This window comes from Euleptes europaea, chromosome 3 (assembly GCF_029931775.1).
Source record: "Euleptes europaea isolate rEulEur1 chromosome 3, rEulEur1.hap1, whole genome shotgun sequence".
NCBI lineage: Eukaryota > Metazoa > Chordata > Lepidosauria > Squamata > Sphaerodactylidae > Euleptes > Euleptes europaea.
Window position 1 is genome coordinate 70,109,123 of NC_079314.1, and position 23,675 is coordinate 70,132,797.

Genomic DNA, 23,675 nt, shown 5'->3' on the forward strand with positions numbered 1-23,675 from the left:
CATTTTACCAACCTCGGAAGGATGGAAGGCTAAGTTAACCTTGAGCCTGCTACCTGAAACCAACTTCCACCGGGATCGAACTCACATTTTGAACAGAGCTTTTAAGCTGCAGTACTGCAGCTTATCATTCTGCGCCACGGGGCTCAGTTCTGTAGGAGATATTAATAGTTGTATCTTATATTATTGTGTGCTTAGGGTTGTGCGCAGGGAACACAGTAATCATGTGGCTCTTTTGTTGGCTGATGATTGAGAATGGCACTGTTTGTTGTTACTTGCCTTGGATCTTGAGAAGCTCAGGAGAAAGGCGGTCATCTAAATATTTTAAATAAACAAATTTTGGGACTTGTTCAGCTGATGTTGCCCTGTTATGGAATAGCTACAAGATTTCTGTTAAAAACAGGGGAAGCAAAGAGTACTTCCGAATTTTGCTATTTGATTGGGACACTTCTGCCCTTGCAGTCATGGAGAAAGTAGTGTACAGCTGCAGTATAAAGTAGCATGCTGGGTTCCCTCTCTGGGCAAACTGTGAGGAAACATTTTCATAAGAATTAACAGCTTGATACCTGATCCCAAAAGCACATTAAGATAAATATGGTTCATTTCTGTTCACTGCAGTGAAAATACGGGCCGAGATAACATCCTGTATATAATTTATTCAGATACTGACCCTTAAACTGGTCGATGTACTAGAATGAATGATGTATGTAGAGGTTTTATGTAGGAAATTAACTCAGTAGTGTTTTTCTGCTTCTGTGTAACTATAGAAGACTGACTGACATATGGTTAGACAACTTTGTATATAATATGGCAAAAAATAATTTTGACTGGTTTTAATTAAGCAGACTTTTTGCTATTGTCTTCATTTCCTCTGCAGATGTGTGCAGTTTCTACCAGGGGTGAATGGGATAATCCTGTGAAAGATAAGGAAGCTGGATCATAGCAGTAGAAATGGATGAACAAGCTCTTTTGGGGTTAAATCCAAGTGCTGATTTAGACTTCAGGCAACGAGTAAGTTTAATTTGAGACTACAGGTAGTTTGGTGAATGCCAGGTCAGAGTAATTAATAAAAACCTGTAGCCAAAGATTTAGAAAGCTGATTCAAATTGGTATGTGACAGTTTGTTTTGTTGAGGTCTTTGTGGCCTGCTTCCTCCCCAGGCCATGGTCCTCAGCTACCAGCAGCATGCAGTCCTTTCTGTGCTTTAGCCCTGCATTGAGTTTTCCCCATCTTCTTTTCTTCAATTCTCTCCTCTGGTAATCTCTCAATTCCACCTCTCCTTCTTCTTCTTAAGCCTTTGTATCCCACTTCTTTAATTTCTCTTGCCCTTGGCTCTGTGTTCTTCACTAGATGCATCATCTTTCTGGCCCTACAGTCTCCCAGCACTGGTCTGCTTACTTCTACTTCCTATAGCATTTATCACCTGCGCCATGCTCAGCAGTTAGCCCCCTTCTTGTCTTGCTTCGACTTGGCTACAGTGATCCATGCAACAGTCCCATGCTGGATTACTGTAACTCGCTATATGTAGGGCTGCCCTTGAGATTACTCTGGAAGCTTCAATTGGTACAGAAGGCAGCTGTGCAGGTTGTAACAAGGACCCCTTGGAGAGTTTCTGTTCAGCCTATTCTCCGCCAGCTAAACTGGTTGCCTATATGCTTCCACATCAGGTTCATAGAATCATAGAGTTGGAAGGGACCACTATGCTCATCTAGTCCAACCCCCTGCACAATGCAGGAAACTAACAACTACCTCCCCCCACTGGATGGGCTGGTTTTAACCTTTTAAAACCCTTAATGGTCTTGGACACCCATACCTGCGGTGCAGCCTCTCCTGCTATGTCCCCCTCCCCCCAGGTTGCTTTGTTCTAGTTCTCAAAATTTTCTGGAAGACTCTAGCCCAAGAGCAGTTCGATTGTCCTCGGCCAGGACCTTTTCAGCTGTGGCCCCTGCCTGGTGGACTTCTCTGTCTAAGGAAACCAGAGTCCTGTTCCCTAGGCCCGCAAGACAGAAAAGGTCCACCAGGCACACGGTTGAGGACTTTTGGCTGCTCTATTACAGCCACCAGTCACCAGGCAGAGCCCCCCCCCCCCTTCTGTATGCTCACCTTCGTTCCCCTCCCAACTTACTTTGCAGATGGTCTGTTAGTCTCGGGACTCAGCTTTGCTGGAGCTTACGGTGCCATTTTTATTATTATTTATTATTCTATGGAGTTTAATCTGTTTTAAGTGTTCCTGACTTTAAATGTATATTTAACTTGTTACCTGCCCTGAGCCCCACTGTAGTAGGGAGGTGGGATATAAATCTAATAATAAAGGATGTTCTGTTCATAGACCTGAAGTTCTCCCATTTCTCTTTTTATTGGCCCTTCTTCAGCTTGCTCCCTGGGTGTCCATTTACATACTTCCTTCGTATTTCTGCTTCTCAACCACTATCTGTTTTTATTCCTTTGCTTTCAGTAGCCTCAAAAAACCAGTGCAATTTCCAAGTATATGCTGTTATCTCCCCCCACCCCCCGCTTATTTCAAAGTTACATAAAATAACATATGGGCCTAGCTTTTATATAGATCTGAGAAAGGCCTTTTATATATCACCCTGGCAACTTTCCTTATTCTGCTACATTTTGAAGAACCCCCCCCCCTTTTTTTGTATATTTATAATTTCAGGCATTAGCCTATTTTGAGCAGCTGAAGGTCTCTCCAGATGCTTGGCAGGTGTGTGCTGAAGCTTTAGCCCAAAGAATTTACAGGTAGAAAATTTAAAATAATTGCTTTCTTTAATCTGGGAATGTTTTGCAGTTGTAAGAATTTTGGTACTGGAAATTTTGCCAAGTAAGCCTTTCTATTTAATACCATATGATCTGTGTTTGTTGGGTAGCTTTAAATAGTAAGCTTATGTTGCAGGCTTTGATAGTCAATCTGAAATGGCACATGAAGGACAATGCTTTGCTTTCTAGGTGCATATTTGAGATGTGTCTGTATGAGTTAAAAGTGGTTCTCATCATATTTTGAAATCTTCGTGAGAAAGCTGGTAATGACTTGGTATCATGGTAGATGTTGCACTGGTGAGGTCTATGTGTCTGAAATGTGGGCTGTGCTGAGGTTCTCTAAATTGGTGGGAGGAAGACATTTAAAGCATACAGTGACTTCAGGGAGTGCTGTGTGTGCAAGAAAATGGTTCAGCATTCATGCTGTGCTTTAAATCCCCCCCCACACACACACACACACTAATACGCACAGGAAATTGGCATGGCTTACATTGTAGCACACACATCATTTCTGGATGGGCACTTTCTTCCTATCTGGTTTAATTAATTTGTTTCTGGTTTGGTACATGTGCTTGTATGTACTTAGGGTTGAGATATTAAAATAAAGCACCAGGATAAGATAAATTCTGGAACCCATCACAGATATTTGGAAGCTAGGAAGGTTTGCAGTTTTACTTGTAGAAAACCAAGGCATTTAGTCTTTTAAATTCCAGAAATATTCTAGTTTATAAATGATGTGTTTGATATTGTTAAAACAGGAAAACAAGTTTAGGCTTCACTGGGAAACAATTATTGCATGTATCTACATTTTAACCAAAATTTCTATTATTTCCCTGGGAAGGAATCCCCCTGTGACCAAAATTTCTGGAATGTATATATCCCTAACTTGTGTCTGTTAAGCAGAAAGTGGCCTGAAGGCCTGTAACTTGGGTTTGCTATTGAAGTGAAGTAATTCTGGCCCTCACATCTACTTCTATGGGAAATTGCTGTAAAGTCCTATGTAAACATAGTTCTTCTGAGTTTCTTGTAGAAAGTGAGAGACCAGGGCCATGAAATAAATAAGCACAAGTGAGTTTTCCTTTTTTGCTTCTGCTACTCATGGGGTACAATAAGGCACTGAAGCCTCACCTCATACTAAATCCTGCTGGTATTTCGCCAGGCATTACCTACATCAGGGGTCCCCAGCTTCTTTGAGCTTGCAAAACCTTTGGAATTCAGACACAGGGTGGTGGGCACAGCCACAAAATGGCTGCTGGAGGAGGCGGAGCCAATATGACTGCCACAAGAGGCAGAGCCAAACATAAGATGTCAGGGATGAGGTCATATATAACTCTAATAGTAACTTTTCAACATTTCAGGCGGAAGCTGTGTTTTAACAGGATGCCTTCTAAAATTAACATATTGTTTACAATATTTTATTGCATACACACAACTTCACTGCATGACTGAAGGTCCTTGTGCTGTGGGGGCAGCTGTTGTCGAAGCAACTTTTTAAAAACCTGCACAGCCAGTCAGAAGTCTTTCTGGGGCAAAAGCCTCACCTGGCCCATGGGTACCATATTAGGGATCCCGGCCTACATGTTGGTCAACTGAGTTTCTTGACCAAAAGACTGGAGGCTTGCTTTTGTGTATAAAAGCTCATTTTTTAGGATTCTGGTCCCAGTACCTAATTTTGTGTTTGTATTGTACAGTCATGGAATATACCCTAATAAAATAGGGAACTATTAAAATTTAAGTGCTCAGATTTATGCCAAGATATCAATTTGACTCTCTAATTTTTAAAAGGAATTAGCAGTGCCTTTATCCACTGCTGGGGTTATGTACATAAAGCCTGCATAATGGTTCTTAAATAGCTTTGTCTGTATTGAACTTCTCTTTCTAGTGATGATCACATCAAGTTCTTCTGCTTTCAAGTTCTGGAGCATCAAATCAAATACAAGTAAGAAGGCTTCCTCATAGCATGAATTTAGTGAATGAAAAATGAATGTATACTAATTGGAGGGGGTGTTTGCATGTATAAGGTCCTTTATTTTTTTTAATTTCATTTTAAAAATTCAGATGAAATTTAGTTGCATTTACTGCAATGCCAGTTGTGTAGTAAATGCTGCGAAAAGAATTAATTGGTTGGCTGGTGCTACAGTAGTAAGAATTGGAGGTAAGGCTGAGCAACACTGAATTCCTTAAGCAATCTTTCAATCATGATCAATTGCCGTCAAGTCACATCTGACTTATGACGATCCCTGGTGGGGGTTTCAAGGCAAGAGATGTTCAGAGGCCATTTGCCATTGTCGGCCTTCGCTTCATGACCCTGGTATTCCATGGAAGTCTGCCATCCAAATACTTGTCAGGATCTACCCTGCTTAGCTTCTGAGATCTGCCAAGATCATGCTAGCTTGGAGTATCCAGGCCAGGTCTATGATATGTCTTTGACTAATTGCTGGAATGGGGCCCAAACTTGCTAATTTTTGTAAGAAGGGGGGAAAGCCCCAACAGTCTGAAAGCCTTGCAGTGTTCCTCTCAAAGTTATGTGTTGCTTGAGTTTCAGCATTTTTTAAAAACTGCTCACTAAATCTTTTTGGGAACCCAGCCATCTGAGCTACACTTATCAGGACCTAGCTTTCTTTCCTGGTGAAGATAACAAATCTGCTTTCTTCATGTTTTTATAAACTAAGAAGAAGAGTTGGTTTTTATATCCCAACTTTCTCTACCGCTTAAGGGAGACTCAAACTGGCTTACAATCACCTTCCCTTCCCCTCCCCATGACAGACAGGTAGGTGAGGCTGAGGCTGTGAGGTAGGTGAGGCTGAGGCTGTGAGGTAGGTGAGGCTGAGAGAACTGTGACTAGCCCAAGGTCACCCAGCTGGCTTCGTGTGTAGGAGTGGGGAAACAAATCCAGTTCACCAGATTAGCCTCCAGCACGCATGTGGAAGAGTGGGGAATCAAACCCGGTTCTCCAGATCAGACTCCACTGCTCCAAACCACCGCTCTTAACCACCGCACCACTTGACTGACTGACCTCTTTCAAGTCCATGAGAACTGTAAGAATCTAGCTTGCTTCATGCATGAACTGAATGGGAACTTGGAAATGATTGCTGGAAGTATAGTCTTGTGGTGCAATATTGCTTAGGTGCCTCACACCATTAAATGTAACACCACCTGCTCTACTAAAAAAGCCATTTAGTCAAGTCACATCTGACTTATGACGACCTCTGGTGAGGGTTTCAAGACAAGAGAGGTTCAGAGGCAGTTTGCTATTGCCAGTCTTTGCTTCGTGACCCTGGTATTCCTTGGAGGTCTGCCATCCAAATACTTGCCATCCAAATCTACCCTGCTTAGCTTCTGAGATCTGAGGGCAAGTGCTGTGTAACATTTTTTTCTACCTATCCTCCAACAAGCTCAGGAAACTTAGTTCCTATCGTCACAAAAGCCCTGTGAGGAAGGTTAGTCTGAAAGGGAGTGACTGGCCCTGTGTCACCCAGTGAGCTTCTTGGCAAAGTGGGGGTTTGAACCCAGGCCTCCTAGATCCCAATCCGACACTCTAGCTCTGTGAAATAGTTTTAGCATGTTGTATATAAAATTATTCTCCTCTGACAAAACATGTAATGCAGATTTTATATCCTCCTCATAGAATTACCAGTTCATCTTTTTGGCTTTGTTCAACTTTATAACATCCTGAAAAATTATGCTGAACTTTTTCTGGCAGTAATGCTCTATGCCAATTTAAAAAGAAACCCCTTTTTAATGGACTGGACCATAGCCTACTGAATTTCTTAAAGCTGAAATGAAGCTAAGTAGTCTTTTGTATGTTTTTTTTTTAGATATCCTCAGTTAACTGGAGTACAACATCAGCTAATTAGGGAAACACTCATAGCATGGCTCCAAGCTCAGGTAGGTGTGAACACATTATATTGAGTCAGACCCTTTTGTTTATCAAGGTCAGGGTCATCTACTCTGACTGGCAGCAGCTTTCCAGGGTGTTAGGCAGAGGGCCTTCACACTGCTTAACATCCGAGCCTTTTGACTGGAGATGCCTGGTATTGAACCTGGACCGTCCGTGTGCAAAGCAGATGCTCTACCCCTGAGGATTCTTCATAGCTATCTGTATTAGGTTGTTATGAAGTGTTTTTTATTATTATTATTCCCAAGTTTTAAATTAAATGTGTGATATGAATAGATATTTCTCATATATTCTTACACACAGCCTGGCTTTTAAAGGTAACTATAATCTTCCTCCCCTCAGATGGTGAATTCTCAACCAGAGAAGACGTTTATACGAAACAAAGCAGCTCAAGTCTTTGCTTTGCTGTTTGTTGCTGAATATCTCACAAAATGGCCCAAATTTTTCTTTGATATTCTGTCAGTGGTAGGCCTTAATCCTCGAGGAGTGGATCTGTACCTCAGAATCCTTATGGCGGTTGATGCTGAACTGGTAGATAGAGATGTTGTTCACACATCTGAGGCAAGTTCTTTACAGTACAAATTTACATGTAGAATAACACTTCTAAAATGTTTCTGTTCTTAACAGTTATTGTCTTCAAACTTCAAATGTAATTGTGCCCAAAATTTATATAACGCCTTAATACCAATACATTTACAAAGATCCTCCTGATGTTCTTGTATCTAATGTCTGGTTTTGGTGTAGAACAAAATGTTAGCAGATGTCTTCTTGGCTCTGTGGGCTGAAGGGAATTCCTTGCCTCTCCCCTCTTGCTGCATCTCAAAATGTGGCATTTTGGGATGCTTCTGGTGGATGGGAGGGGGGACCTGGAGGTCTGGCCCAGTGAATGGGCAAAAATACCCCCCATCTGTGGAAATCCTCCGTGGCATCCAGCCCAGGGACTGCCAAATATGGTATTTCTTGTATGTTGATTACATGGCAGCAGTTGACAGGAGTACCATCCACAGTCATCTAAAAAGCTGCACACAATCGTTCATATTTGGAATAACTGTCACAAAGGAGTTCTGTCATACAAAATATGTTGTAAGCTTGAGATCAAGGGCCACTGTGCTTGCCTGTGTCTTGTTCGTAGTCCCAGCACTTCCAGCTTGCAACCAAAGCAGCACTAGTGTTTTGCTTGGACTGACATTCTTGATGTATTTACAGGAGGCTCGCAGAAATACCTTATTAAAAGATACCATGAGGGAACAATGCATTCCAAGTCTAGTGGAATCCTGGTACCAGATCTTACAAACTTACCAGTATACAAATTCAGAGTTGACATGTCAGTGCCTTGAAGTCGTGGGTGCGTATGTCTCTTGGATAGAATTGAGCCTCATTGCCAATGACAGGTAATATTTTACATGAATGTATTGTGTGAGCACTCTAGCAAATGTTTATAGTAATCTGCAGCAGTCTCAAGAAAACCTAAGGAAGGGCAAATTGTGTTTTAAGTAACAAGGATGCCCAAAATGACCCACAATCTGAATGGTATTTAAATCACTATAGCACAGGTGCATGTTTGCATTTGATTTTAAGGTATAAAGATTTTATATATGTAAATTATATCCGTATATGTGGTCTAACAGATGCTGTCTACAGTTTGCATGTACTGAGTAAAGCTTTTATTTCTTTTCTTAGGTTTATAAACATGCTGCTAGGCCACATGTCTGTAGAAGTTCTAAGGGAGGAAGCATGTGACTGTTTGTATGAAATTGTAAATAAAGGAATGGATCCAATTGACAAAACAAAGCTGGTTGAGACGTTGTGTCAAGTATTACAGTCTGCAGGCCTTTTCAGTATTGACCAGGTTAGTTATTTCCCATGTAAGAAGAGCCCTACTGGATTTTGAACACTGACAGGAAGAGGAACTATAGTAACATGGCCTGGACTGTGGTGTATTAATGGGTTGCCCAAAGGCTGCCTGGATGCATTTTTCATTCTGGATTGAATGGTTGATATATCCACTGCTACGTTACACTCTTTTTCTACACCACCCCCCTCCAAAAACTTGTAGCCAGTGTTGTGTAGTGATCAGATAGTTGAACCTAGGTTCAAATCCCTACTAATTCATGAAGCATTCTGGGTGACTTTGAACCAATTTTGCGCTCAACCTGGCTTCCTCAGAGGGTTGTCTGACACTAAAATAGGCAAAGAGATAATCATGTGTGCTGTCCCAAGCTCCTTGGGGACCGTATGGGATAAAAATGTGAAAATTTTGGAATTCATCCCCTCATTCTGCTTATTACCTTGTCCCACGCTGTAGAAGTTGACAATTCCACTAGATAGATATACTAGTGAAAGACGGATTCGTAGAGCTGTAAGAGGCTTCTGGAGTAGAAGAGGGTCCTACAGGTCACAGCTCTAGTGCTTCATTACATAATGTGATAAACACCTTTTGCATCTTTAGTTCTTCCCTGGCTGGTATGGGGCTGAATGGGATATTTCTGGAGGGGAAGTACCATTTGAATGGCATCATCAGCTATTCAGTCTCTATAAATCACATATGTAACAGCTTATAGGAAAGTATGATAGACTTGGCGGGGCACTCAGTACAGGAAAGGTAAAATGTCTTCAAGGTGATAGTTGCATAAAAGTGTGATTTCAGATGAATGTTGAATTTGGCCTTCCTTTTACTTATAGCTTAAAAAAAAATAACCAGGCTGTTCCATTTGCTTTCAAAGGTTAATCATTCTGATCTGCTTCATAGGAAGAAGATGTAGACTTCCTAGCCAGGTTCTCCAAATTGGTCAATGGAATGGGACAGGCTTTGATGGCTAGTTGGACTAAACTAATGAAGAGTGAAGATATGAAGAATGCTCAAGATACTCTGCAAGCTATTGAGGCAAAAGTGGCCCTTATGTTGCAACTCCTGATTCATGAGGATGATGATATCTCTTCTAATATTATTGGGTTTTGTTACGAATATCTACATATCCTGAAGCAGGTAGATTAAAGTCCTTACACTGTTGACAGTGTTACAAGTTGGGTTCCTTAAAAAATGTGTACAAATTGCTTCAGGGAATAGCTTTAAAAGTATATTGTGTTCTTGTTTTGCAGCTTCCCATGCTTTCAGAACAGCAAAAGGCTAATGTAGAGGTAAGACCCACAAATATTTCCTCTTATCCTTACTCCCACCCCCTGACTGTGTAACTAGTTTTGCCACATTAGGCACCCCCCAAGCATCAAAGCAGTATGGATATGTGTCTTGAAACATGGGCTTCTAAAATGTTCAATAATAAGCCGAATGCATCGTAGCCCAAATTCAATGCTAGCCAAATTTCAGTTTTGCACTTCAATCAAGTCTGTGCAGCTGGACTTTTCTTGTCCTTGTGGGGGTTTTGTGATTGAATACTACTTTCCTAGTCTGTTCGATTGGATTTAGATTGTTGAATTACTAATAAAACATGTCTATCTCAAGCAGCCTTAGTGGAGTGTTGTTCTCTCTCTCTCTCTCTCCCCCCCCGGTTGCTGTGTTTCTTGCAAGGTTTTGAGAGAAAGCTAACCTTAATAGTTTTCATTACCACAGACAATTATGTTAGCAGTTATGAAGAAATTAACATATGATGAGGAATACAACTTTGAAAATGAGGTAAGATGTTCCATTTGGCAATTTAGTCTCGTAGTTAGTTCAGTTTTTACGGAAAGTATGAGTATCCTGTTATGATTTAAAGAAAGCTTAAATGAAATTACTATTATTTTAATACTGTTCTGTCAGGCAGTGGTAGGAGAACCGTTTTTGGAGCTATGGGTCCATAGTGCCTTCCAATTTTGAAGAACAGCAACAAATGTACATTGTTATTCATATAGGCACATATGTGTACACAGAGGTTCAAGTACATATCACCTGAAACCAAAGCATTTTTTAGCCTGCACAGGTGCAGTAAAGACGTTTTATGTTCTTTGTAGTATTTGTACAGTCACATGTATAGGAACACCCAAGGCCATGCACTCAGAAACTTCTAGAGCCAGGTTTGAAGGCTTTTACTGGTGCCACCTGTCTTGAGGTCAGAGGACAAGTAACACATCTTGATTAGGCAGAGCCACACCTTCCTCCTCAGTTTTTTCCAACCACAACAGCATCGCAGAGGAGCTTCTCTGTCTAATTACAGTTAGCTAGGCTACCTTGGACTGTCTTCTGGCTTTGTCTATTGGTTATCCTTCCTTGGAAGAGAGAGCCCCTCTCTATCTGCAGAGCCTTTGCCCTCACTCAGTATTGGCTCACTTCCTCAAAATGCTAGATAAGATGGATGCTATTCAAGTAAGACTCCAGTTGTTAGGGGAGGTTTTCGACTTAAGTAGCCATCTTTTGACATACTCAGCTCCCTCAGAATCCCAGGTGTAACAAGCCTTTTCCAAATCACCTAAGCCCAAGCCTTCTTGTTGGAAAAATCCCACCCTTCTTGGCAACCCACACAGAGCCCAGGAACTAAATGGGATCTAGTATTGGCCTCTATAGTCATAAGACATTTGATGGCTCAGATGTGGTGTACTTTTACTTCAGCTGAAACTTGTTACATTGTTCTACTGCGTGGTTGAATGTGGGTGGATGACGGGGTACTTATGACTGAAATTATGAAAGCAACACAGAACACTATTTAAAATATTTATAAGGACGCCTTTCTCCTAATAACTCAGGACCCTAGAATGCTGTTAGTCCAACTTATTCATGCTGATTAGCAGACTTAACAACAACAGAGGCACAGTATGGCTTGGAGGCAATAATATGGGAGGATCTTCTTTATGTGAAATCAGGTTCACAGATGCACTTCAGAAGTGTTCCCAACCTTGAGCGCACGTGCCCTGGTCAAGTCTGGATTGGCGGGATATTCTTAAAGGGATGGGTTGTTGTCCTGGCTCTCGTGATGGAGGGAAAGCTTTTAGTGTCATGTTCTTGCACCCTTTCTTTATCGTTCCCCCATTTTCCCCCTTCCACTGGTGGCAAACTTCCAGTATAAGGGGCCCGTAGGCAAATAGGTATTGCCAGCGCAGTGTTGTTGTTGTGCTGGTGTAGAGCCCCTAAACTGGCGCATCTTCGGCCTCTTGTCACCACAAGAGAGACAACCCCTTGTTGGGATAAGATTGCTCTGGAAGTTCCTGCTTCATTATATAATCAAAGAACTTGCGTCCCAGCAGTCAAATAACCAGTTTGCATCTTATTTGCTTATTCTATGAAGAACTGGATGACATCCCATTGCTTATGTCGCCAGGGTGAAGACGAAGCAATGTTTGTAGAATACCGAAAACAGCTCAAACTGCTGTTGGACAGGCTTGCGCAGGTTTCTCCTGAATTGCTGTTGGTTTCTGTATGCAGAATTTTTAACACTACACTGCAGTAAGTTTCATTTTATGGCTTCATTTGGAGGCTTTCGCTAATTTGAATTAACCAATTGCTCTTATGTTCAGTGTCAGCAAGTTTGGTTGGAATAGTAGCAGTCAGATTATTTGACGCCTAGATGTGGAATGCAAAGTTACGCTCTGCAACTCTTTTGGTATCTTCTGCAGACCAGTTAATGAAATCCATGTAGCCTCATTAGGCCCCAGGAAAAGGAAAGATGACTAAATGCAATCGTTTCTAGTCTTTTTATAAGCAAAGGGAACAATCTGCCTTACCTGGTTCCCATTGCTGCTTCAGCGAGAGTGAGGTGAAGGCAAAGTCAAATGCTGCTGCTAATTTGAATGTAAGGGTTAAAAGAGAGGGTGCGTTGTAAAAGTTTATAAGCTCACTGGCATATCAAACAATGAGGAATAAGAGTTCAGTACTGGAGAAATGCAAGTGATCATGTATTTGTAGGAAATCTAAGCATATATTCAGTCTTTGAAATATTTATTATCAGTTTAATCCATTCCTGCCCTGGAAGAACCCACTGAGATTTGCTGAACAGTAGAATACAGTTCAGTGCTTCCCTTCCACTTGGTAAGGAATTATTTGATCGGCGGAAGATTCTTCACAGTGAAAGGGAACAATTGGATCCAAATCGTAATATAGATCCAGCTCTTACATGAAGGAGTCTGGATCTCCCATCCAGACAGCTGCTTGGGTCCACACTTGCTTTGCTTCAGTAGTTCAATGGCATCTAATGCTCCAAAACTATATTCTTGGCCCTGTATTTAACCAGCCATGCCAAACTTGGTACTGGGCCAGTAATACCCTATGAAAAATACATTAATCTTATACCCATTTTCAGCGTCTAGTAAGGTATATTTGTAACAGGAAAAACAAAATGTGCATAAACGATCTTTGTAATGCTTAGTAGGTGAGGATCTTTGTGTTGATTCTTACTTGCCCACACATTTCTTTAAGGTTCTTTGAGCATGAGCATTTTATAGCATAGAAGATCCTTAAAATTGTTAATGGGGATTTAAAATTCATCAGCACTGCATTTACTTAGACATGCTTTGTTTTGTAGGAATTGGCAGGCAAAGCCATTTATGGAAGTAGAAGTAGCAATAAGGCTACTCTATATGTTGGCTGAGGCTCTTCCAGTATCTCATGGTGCTCACTTTTCAGGTGATACAAAAGCTAATGCTCTTCAGGATATGATGCGGACTGTAAGTATGACACCAAGCAAGCATGGTTGATAAATTACTTCTTTAAAGGAAAATGCTAATCAAAGCTCTCAACATAATCAAAACCTGTCTGTTTTATTGTCTCCTCCTGTAGTTGGTTACCTCAGGTATTAGTGCTTATCAGCATACATCCGTTACCCTGGAATTCTTTGAGACTGTGGTCAGATACGAAAAATTCTTCACCATTGAACCTCAGCACATTCCAAATGTTTTAGTAAGTTCATATACTAAATCCTTAATTTTTTTAAAAAATTATGTGGTTATCCATGATACTGTTTTTCCTAGACCTTTTTAAAAAGGATTTGCTAAAATGTGGCGTTTGCTTGCCTTGATATACTGCTGTGTTCCATTGTATAAGAGATTCCGGGGGCTTTAAATGCTGATGAAGCTTCCCAATCTTCATTGCAGATGGCCTTCTTGGATCACAGAGGTCTTCGCCATACAAATCCAAAAGTTCGAAGCAGAGTAGCTTACCTTTTCTCCAGATTTGTAAAGTCTCTCAAGTAAGCTGATGAAAACTAGTGACTTAATTTAAAATATTTTCTGGAATTGAAAAGTTGTTTTTTTCTCTGAAGCAAAAGCAGAATACAGAGCTTGGTGCATCCCATACATCACTTTTAGATAGCCCTTCTTGGGGATGGTCTCAAATATATCTTGTTCTTGTAGTCACAGAATATCATGACATGAAGTTGGGAGGGCACTGAAGAAGGATCTTAGTTCATATGTAATTAATTATCTTCAGGCTCTGCACTTCTTTCTCCCCATGCCCACGTATGACTCAGTTATTATAGTCGTCCCTGCCCCCCCCCAAAAAAACCCTGATGGTTGTCATTATGTCCAAATTTTCCAAATTAAATTGGGGTTTAAGTTATGCACACGGAAGAAGACCTGGGGATAGGAAGGAAGCACACACAACCAAGGCCTTCCAAGTCTCATTCTTGTAGCAAGAAACCATAGCTTGCTTGTTATGTCTGATTTGAGCCTTCATATGCAGACTTAACTTGTTTGTGATGGCCTGTGCATTTGATTTGTGGGAACCTAGTTATACCAACTAGTTCACTATTTTTTCCTCTGGGATGCATATTCTCTGTTGTGTGTATTCTTAAAACATCCATGTTGGCTTCCAAGTATATTCTGCAAATCTTTTAAGATGCTTTTTGGTTAGCCTTCTAGGCTCATATTAATACATCACTGTGTGGCTTAGAGTTCATTACAGTAAATAGAAGGAATATGTAAGGGGGATCATGCTGTGCTCTGTAGTGTGAAGTGAGATTCTCATTGATGATAAACCTTTATAGTTGTTCTTTATGTTGAACAACTAACATTTAAGACTTGTTTGAAAATAATTTAAAGATAAAAAATGTTGAAAGGTTTAAAAATGTAAACTTGGCTTACCATTTTATGCTTCAGCAAACAAATGAACCCCTTTATTGAAGATGTTCTGAACAGAATACAGGATCTACTAGAACTTTTTCCACCAGTGAGTATTTTTTTATTCTTGAGCATCAGCAGTGCAAGCCTACAATTCAGATAGGTGAGGCCCATCAAAGCAGGAGAGGGAAGAGGAACAAGCAGCTTGAATCTGTTGAGTTGCTGTCAAAATATGGGAACTGAAGTGTGTACATGTAAGTACATAATTTATAGTGCTCAGGTGGGCATTTTGCACATCTTCTGGATTAATAGGGTTAGGTGTACTTGTTAACTTGACTGTTTTTTTTTTGTTTTTTTTTAATTATCCTTCCATTTTGCAAAATGTAGAAAGTTCCAGATCTTGGGCTTGAGTCATAACAAGTCATCCAAATGTTTAAAGTTAAATGGCTCCTAAAAAACAATGAGTTCAGAAACTGTCCGGGGGCCCTTTACAGATACATTTTTCAGTTACAGACTGGCTTGATCACTGGTTTATAATTGGATGTCCCAGAACTCTGGAGTTAATTGAATAGCTTGCTACCAACTTAAGGTCGTAAACTACCACTTATACCACAGACTACTGCCCCATAGCAGTGGTTTCAGGCAGCTTTTCAAAAGTGAAATGCAATGAAATCAACCATTTAAATGTCTGCTTTGAGAGCTTTACTATGTTTGCAAAGTTTGCAAAAATTGGTTCTTGTAGGTTATCCGGGCTGTGTGACCATGGTCTTGGTATTTTCTTTCCTGACGTTTCACCAGCAGCTGTGGCAGGCATCTTCAGAGGGGTAACACTGAAGGACAGTGTCTCTGTCCTTCAGTGTTACTCCTCTGAAGATGCCTGCCACAGCTGCTGGTGAAACGTCAGGAAAGAAAATACCAAGACCACGGTTACACAGCCCGGATAACCTACAAGAACCAATGAACTCTGACCGTGAAAGCCTTTGACAATATTTTGCAAAAATTATTGTCATCCAGTTGGCATCCAGTCCCTTTTTACTACCAGTGCATTGAGGTAGTTCTTCAGAATCTAGCACAAACATCATGCCATGCTGTTTTGATGGGTGTCCAAAGCTTTTCATATCAACTTCATGATGTCTCTGCTATACACAGTTGCCACTATATCATCAAAAGCAAACATTCTCAAAGAAGTTATGAAGTAGCCTTATACTGAGTCAGATCACAGATCTATAAAGGTCAATTTTGTTGACTGATGGGCAATTTTGTTGACTGACGGGATTTCAGGTACAGATCATTCATAACACCTGCTTACTGATGCTTTTAGCTGGAGATGGCAGGTATTAAACCTGGGACCTTCAGCATGCAAAGCTGATGCTCTGCCACTGAGCCATGGCCCCTCCCCATCTCTACGTGGATGCTTGCTGTGGGAGGGTGTGGGATAAAGTTTTTTCTAGCATTGTGTTTGCAGTGCAAGTATGTCTTTTGCCCACCATAGAATTCTATAAGTAAAAGAAAGGGGCAATTAAAAAAAAACACACAGAGAATATTATTTTGCTTTTGGTTTCAGGAAAATGGCTACCAGGCTTTGCTAAGCAGTGATGACCAACTGTTCATTTATGAGACAGCTGGGGTGCTAATTGTGAACAGCGACTACTCCGCAGAACGGAAGCAGGCTTTAATGAGAAATCTTTTGACTCCTCTAATGGAGAAGTTTAAAGTACTCTTAGAAAAGCTTTTGATGGCACAAGATGAAGACCGACAGATGGCACTGGCTGATTGTCTGAATCATGCTGTTGGCTTTGCAAGGTGGGAGCAATGCCGTTAAAACATCTTGAATGAAGTAATGGCTCTGAATGAGTCTGTAAACCCTCAGGTGATAATGGACAGTTCATATATTTGTCAATGAAGGGCATGCCTTAGCTGTGATTTTCTGCTGGCTTCTCGTATTCTTATATTATATTCCTTTGTTACAGGAATAAAGGTCTGATGAGCGTAGAAATAATTTAAAAGTGTATTCCCAAGTTACCTATCAGAGTAAAAACAACTTTTATGGAAACTGGCTTCTGTTGTCTCTCAGTTTAAGGGAAAATATTTATTGCTGCAGGGAGAGGGTGTCATCTTTATTTAGCTACCCAGTCAAACCTGTGAGCAGTGCAAAAATAGTTGTTTAAACATTTCTTTAGAACAGTCTCCATAAACTCAAAGTGCAGACACATAACACAGGTAATGGCCTTATTTAAAATATGGCATAACTGCTTCAAGTATTTCAAGAATTATATCAGACTTTCAAATCAGTCTTTAAAGATTGTGGTAAAGTGAATTGTTGTAAAGGACTCATTCTGGTGGTTTGCTTTCTGTGTGGAATAACAGAAGACTTTTGGGTTAACAGAAGGTTTTTTCCCCCACAGCCGTACTAGCAAAGCTTTCAGCAACAAGCAGACAGTAAAACAATGTGGGTGCTCAGAAGTGTATCTGGACTGCTTGCAAACGTTTCTACCAGCTCTGAGCTGTCCCTTACAGAAGGAGGTTCTTAGAAGTGGTGTCCGCACCTTTCTTCACCGAATGATTATTTGTTTAGAGGAAGAAGTTCTCCCATTCATCCCTTCAGCCTCTGAAAATATGCTCAAGGACTGTGAAGCAAAAGACCTTCAAGAGTTCATTCCTCTAATAAACCAAATCACAGCTAAGTTCAAGGTAGGGGTTCACTTCCATTTCAAGCATAAAAAGCTTAACGTTGGAAGAGAATTCTTATCTTTGGGACATCTGGCTTCAGGGAAAAAAGCCATGGCATTCTTGTTTGCATGTGTCCCTTCAAATGTTTGCTTTTCAGACTAATTCAGAAGAGGGATTGTAAATGCTACTATGCTTAATTGCAAACTGTCAGTATGTTCTCAAATGCAGAAGTGATCGTGAAACATTTGATAAATTCTCAGAATAACCTTACTTTACTAAACCTTCTGTTCTGTATAAAGGTTTTATAAACACGAGACAGGTGGGAGCTTGGGTACTGTGGAGTTTCCCCCCCTTTCCCTTGCAGATCCCTGAGATCTCCAAAATGCTGATAGTGAAGGTTGTGAGATCCCTGTGGACCAAAAGTCACATGGGAGTCAGGAGAAGTCTTCTAGGTCATATAGTTCAGCTCCAGGAATCTCTGGAAAACTAAAGAAAGCTAAACAAAGATGCTCTTTGAGTTACCTTCAGAAGTGTGCATTGATCTAAGTAAATTACAATTGAGACTGTACTTCTGCGTTTTATTGATGTGTATATTTACTTAAGATTGTTGCTTTTCAGTTGAAATTCCTTGCGCTTGAGTTAATGGTACGATATAAAACAAAGAATAGTAGCTTCTTTCCCTTTTTCTTATGCATGTTACAATTTTGCTAACCAACTGGCTTTTCCCACCCTTTAATAGACCCAAGTCTCCCCATTTCTGCAACAAATGTTTATGCCACTGCTGCGTGCTATTTTTGAAGTCCTGCATCGTCCAGCAGAAGAAAACGACCAGTCTGCTGCTTTGGAAAAGCAGATGTTACGAAGGAGTTACTTTGCCTTTCTACAAACAGTTACAGGCAGTGGAATGAGTGAAGTCATAGCTAATCAGGGTGAGGAATGGCTCATGTTAGATTAATTTCATAATGTATTTCAGTACCAGGGTAATTCCGTAACGGTGATACAAATGGAAATAATTTTGATTTAATCGAAGAGATTTTGTTTTCAGTCATGCCTGTTCTCAGGTTTTTCCTATTTGGATTTGAAGAACTGTGAAGCAAAATAATTTTCAAGTTGAAGCTAAATGCTTTTAAAATTACTTCCTTAATATAGCTAGAATCTTTACAGCAGGGGTGTCAAATGTATGGCCCATGGACTGCATTCACCCTGCCAAGATTCACACGACCACAAAGCAATCTCTGTTGGACAAAATGACTGCCCAGCCTGTTACTTTGGTTTCTCTGGACAGCAGTATGGGATGCTGGAGGCTTCTTTAAAAATGCTGGAGTGGAGTGCAGGAAACATGAGCTACTGATAGTAGCATACATAAGGAAGCCACTCTGCTTGGACCTGCTTTATTTGCTCTGCTTCAGAGCAGCTTCCTTGCAATCTGCATTGCTGTCAGCTACCTGGGGTTCCTATACACCTCTCCAGCCAGCCAAGGAGCTTTCGGCTTGCCTCCAGAAAGCCCCTCCCTCTTTTCCCCACTTTGTTTCCTGGCTGGAGGGAAACAGAACACTCTGTGGCTAACTAGAGAGGTGTTCATTGCAGCTGTAAGATTTTAAGGAAGTGGTTGTGTTCCAGCTTTCCAATTCTCATTTCCCTTTTTTCCCACTCTTTCCCAACCCACCTTTTCTCCCTTTCTTGGGGGAAGAGGGAGGTCTCAACTTGAGGTGCCAGGCATGAGTCACGCTCAATGGTATCAGGTGGAAGAACCTGGGGAGGGTTAGAAATGGGGTCGTGGGGGATGAGTAGGAGCTGTGGCTTAGGGGGTGGAACTGTGAATTTGGCTCCTGTCTTCTCACTCATTTGAGTTTGACACTCTTGCTTTATAGTTTTGAACTGGTGACTTTTGAAAGTCCCTTAGAGAACAAATTTCATTTCCCAACTGCCTGCCATGGTTTCCATCATAGAGACTATGTACTAATTCAAATCTCTACGGGTTTGGTAGCTCAAAAGATTGCTTGCAGGAAATCATAAAGTGATATGGGTTTAGATAAAACCCATGACAAGTCTTGCTGTAAAATCATTAGGTATGTATTGGTTGAAAGCATAAGGTTAGAACTTTCTTCATATATACATTTATGACCAACGTTGCATTTGACATCTGCTGTCAAATATAGACTGACAAAGTCAAAAGAATTTATTCTTTGCTGCTGCTTTGCTTCATGTAAGTTTTACAGTCAAACATTCCTTTCTTTAGGTGCAGAGAATGTAGAACATGTATTATTCACAATTATACAAGGAGCTGTAGACAACCCAGACCCTATTGCTCAGAAAACTTGCTTTATTATTCTTTCAAAATTGGTGGAACTTTGGGGTAAGTTTGTCTTTATACTATGCTTGCTTAGGCTGATGATGTCTTTATGTCTAGTTGTTTATTTGCTGATATGTTTTCCCCTTCAGACATTATAGTATTTGCTGCTGGTGTAGATGGTACCCAATAGCAGGGCTCTTTTTCCTTTTGTGTGAGTGGACATTTGTGATAAGAACATGACTAGAGGCTTTGATGGTTTTTGTTTCTGCTTTTATAGGAGGCAAAGATGGACCTGTTGGCTTTGCTGACTTTGTCTACAAGCACATTGTCCCTGCATGCTTCTTAGCACCTTTAAAGCAAACATTTGACTTAGCAGATGCACAGACAGTATTGGTATGTGTTCTGGAACATTGTTTATATTGAGGTACTTGCTAAATACACAAAGACTGAGTTATGCTTGCGGGGGGTATAAACTATTTACATGGATTGTGTGGATTAATCTAGCCTATAAAACAGTGACTTTGTGCAGCAGAAATGTTGCATCTAATCATCTTAACTCTAATGCTTCAGTATTTCCGCTAAGATATTCTTGTTCCATTTCTGTAGGCTTTGTCAGAGTGTGCAGTGACATTAAAAACAATTCATCTCAAAAGGGTAAGGATAGCACAAAGTTGGGTTTTTTAAAAATATCTTATCCCCAGGGCTTGGGCTGGCATCTGCCGCTGTTTGTGTCACTGAATTGTTACCTTAAAAGCTGGTCTTTGTAGGGGCCTTTTCTTTTACCTTTTTGCTCTCTTGACCCAGCAGTGTCATTGCCAAGTTACTTTCAAACCTCTGCAACCCAACTTCCTGAATTCAGCCTCTTGAAATAAGTCGCATGAACTTTACACATGCATCAATAAATTGGGTCGTTGCTAAATTACCAGTCGTCTTGCAAAATTAAAGTTCTTTACCACAGTCTGTGAAAGAGCTTGTAAGGGACAGCATACGTAATGATAGCAGACTGAGCATAGGGAAGAATGTGAAGCTACATCACTATTGTATAACATTGTATTTAGCACCACTACAGTCCAAGGTTCTCTGCAGCTCATAGAAATGGAAGTCTCCTGCCACAGAAATTACAGAGCGTATTAGGTGGAGAGGAGGATGAAGACTGCATGTCAGAGGGGACAGGAGAGGGGCAGTACTTGTTCATTCAATATAAGGCTAGAGTCACCCAGAAAGACTTAGTTGAAGCAGATTATGAAAAAAGAGAAGCAGGGAGTTAATTAGGAAGTGGGCATTCCAGGCTTTGGGAGAAGCAAGAAGGATGGGGCAGCAGGCCAGGCTACTAGAATTACAGAGGGGTTGTCAAATTTTGCCAGTTTTGAAGCTTCAGATGACAGTGGATGGTTTGCAATTTTTAACCATAACCAACTTTGGAAAAAAATAAATAATAATCCCACACTGTGCAGGGTTTCTTAGCTTTGGGGACTGTCTGTAGGCTACTCCTTAACTTCCTTTGTGTTCTGCTGTGGCCACTTTAGCCTTAACTGTACTTGTTCAAGCAAAAATATGATATAGTTTAGGGTTAAAAATAAGAGAATATGTCAAACCACTTTCAAAGCACCAGATGTGTTTTTTTCCTAGGGCCCTGAATGTGTCCATTATCTTCAGCAAGAATATCTGCCTTCACTGCAGGTATCGCCTGAAATAATACAGGTAGGAATTCCATCTACCTGGTATCTGGGATTACTTGGGCAAACCCTGAAGCTTACTCGAGTAGGTTTTCCTGAGTTTGTTGCTTGTACACTTCAAGTGAAATATGCAGTCGAGTGACAGCGTGTGTTAATCATCTGCCCGGGTAGATTAAATGTGAGAGAAAATTAGTTTAGAGGCACAACTCATGGTGCATCTAACAGCTGAGATAACAGTGCACGAGTGCCCTGGTCACTACAGCAGCCATCTCTGATGCAGTTAGACACTAGGAGACAAATAGACTAATTCTACTGGCCTAGAGTTTGGGAGGTCAGAGTGTGACAGGAAAATCCCTCTGTGACTATCTATAACCAAATGTTAAATGTTGGTCTTTTTATAGGAGTTCTGTCAAGCACTTCAGCAGCCTGATGCTAAAGTTTTTAAAAACTACTTAAAGGTAAATTTATGTACTGTTAAATGTGTGTGTGCATATCTGCATGGGTGAATACAAGTTGACTTCTATTTTGACATATATCTGCTTGAACTTCCTTCAGTTTGTTATGATTTCTAATGGTACACTTCAACAACTTAGTGATGGAGAGTTCTGCTTGCAGGCATCTCTTGTCTTGCTTGTTGCCTTTCTGCTGCCACTGAAAGTCCTGAATTCTAGCAATAGTGCAGGAACTAGGGATGAAAATTAAAACTCTGCACAGATGGCTTTTCCAGGACAACTTGATGCAGATACATGATGATCTGGGTTCAGATTTATTAGAGTAACTCTTCTGTGGTGAGTAGAAGTGAACAAATCAACAGAGCCTAAATTGTCTTGACTAGTTGGAGCTAGCTGATCCAGAATGAAGTATGTCAAGGCAATCTAGGCTTCAGAAAAGTTACACTAACAATCTCTCTCCCTCTCTCCCCAGAAGTGTTTGTCTGAGATATGTCACTTTTTCCAAGGATGTGTGGCCATATTTAGCTGCAACTGCCAACTACATACAAATCTGAAATACTAATTTAAAGGCTGTCTCTTGGTACCTACCCAGTTGGGGGGGAGCCCTTAACTATTACTGTACTGCCCATCACAAAAAATTTCTAGGGAACAGGAATCTAACATTCTAATTGCCTATTTGTTCCTTGCCTTACTTCTGGTCATCTTAATTTCTAATATGATCTATATGTTTATGAAAACAGGTGTTCTTTCAAAGAGCAAAACCCTAAGAAGTCTACTGGAATCTTTGCCTGCTTCCCATAATCAGGAACTCCAGATAATTAATTAATATGAATGCTAACTTCCGTGCCATTCAGACTGAATGATATTGCTTTGTGCTTACATCAGTATGCATTTTAGCCTTTTTGTGTAAAAGTGCAAATGAAACCTCCTGCATTGTGTTGGCTGATACATGTATGATATGTGGACAACTCAACTTGCTTGCATACCTATTTAAAACACTCTGTAAGATAAATTGTATGCTGTAAGTAGTACAGCAGAAATAAAATACCTACTTTTTATTTTGAAGTTTAACAATGTATAAATTCCTTCAAAGTCCTTAGCAATGGTTATAAATTGTGTACATTTTTAAATACTGCAGATTAGAAAAGAAATCCATTTGTTCATGTCTGGTGGTATAAAATAAAACAATCAAACTCCATTTTGTAGATAGTCATTTTATTGGAGAGTTCTTAATGCTGAAGTGTATGCTACAAAGCAGAGTTATTAATGGATCTGAAAAAATAGGATCTGATTCTACATTTTTATACAAAAATAAATTTATTCAATGAAATCTACAAAGTGTCTGGAATCATTTGATTGTTTTGTGGGTGTTGATCCTAAACCAGCAAGGGGTAGAAGAGTATGCATGTGACGCTTGTGTAAATCTGTAAAGAAATTTGGTACTTGGACAGGATATTGGTACTCAGTTATAGAAAGCACTACACAAACTACCAAAGGTATAATGTACTTCCTCCATGAATGCTGTCATATGCAATTGGACATGGTTTGCATAGGGGGTCGATAGCATCCTCCTTCCTAACTTGGTTAGCTATTAACAGGAAGTAGGCACACACGTTATTTGCAGGCCAGGATCCTGGAGACAGCATTAGCTGGTTGGGTATATGAGAAACAGGCATCCACTGCTTTTCAAGCCATGGTTGGTGTGTGGTGGCTTGTACCAGCTGGGGAGAAGAAAATAGGGAAGAGAGCTCCATGGAGTATTATGCTCATACCCGTCCCATGTTTCTGAACAGTGAGAGGTTCTAGGGGCTAGTGCTGACCCGAGGTGTTTCCTTTTAGGGAGAAAGAACTGGAATCTTGTGGCATTTTTGTACTATTTAATTAATTTACAAACAGGTACATGCTACATCAGATCTCTACACAGGAAGGACCTGTACCCACCAGGT

The 23,675-nt window shown here is 40.5% G+C and overlaps 1 protein-coding gene across 1 annotated transcript; it reads left to right on the forward strand.

The window, feature by feature from the left end:
* The first annotated feature begins 874 nt into the window (after positions 1–874).
* Positions 875–22,855, forward strand: XPOT (exportin for tRNA). The gene is made up of 24 exons (XM_056847299.1): positions 875–1,008; positions 2,660–2,742; positions 4,643–4,699; positions 6,579–6,648; positions 7,001–7,219; positions 7,865–8,049; positions 8,339–8,507; positions 9,408–9,644; positions 9,758–9,796; positions 10,227–10,289; positions 11,908–12,032; positions 13,108–13,249; positions 13,362–13,481; positions 13,676–13,770; positions 14,678–14,747; positions 16,203–16,441; positions 17,044–17,329; positions 18,048–18,237; positions 19,548–19,664; positions 19,879–19,994; positions 20,208–20,255; positions 21,231–21,302; positions 21,679–21,735; positions 22,470–22,855. The coding sequence occupies exons 1-24, from the start codon at positions 949–951 to the stop codon at positions 22,494–22,496; spliced, it is 2,886 nt and encodes a 961-aa protein (XP_056703277.1). The 5' UTR covers positions 875–948; the 3' UTR covers positions 22,497–22,855.
* Positions 22,856–23,675: the final 820 nt, after the last annotated feature.

Excerpts from the sequence above, each read along its gene's own strand:
- XPOT (XM_056847299.1), top strand. The coding sequence starts at position 949 with ATGGATGAACAAGCTCTTTTGGGGTTAAATCCAAGTGCTGATTTAGAC. Across the intron at positions 14,748-16,202 it reads TACTAGAACTTTTTCCACCA|GAAAATGGCTACCAGGCTTT; the intron begins GTGAGTATTTTT and ends TTTTGGTTTCAG. Across the intron at positions 17,330-18,047 it reads AAATCACAGCTAAGTTCAAG|ACCCAAGTCTCCCCATTTCT; the intron begins GTAGGGGTTCAC and ends ACCCTTTAATAG.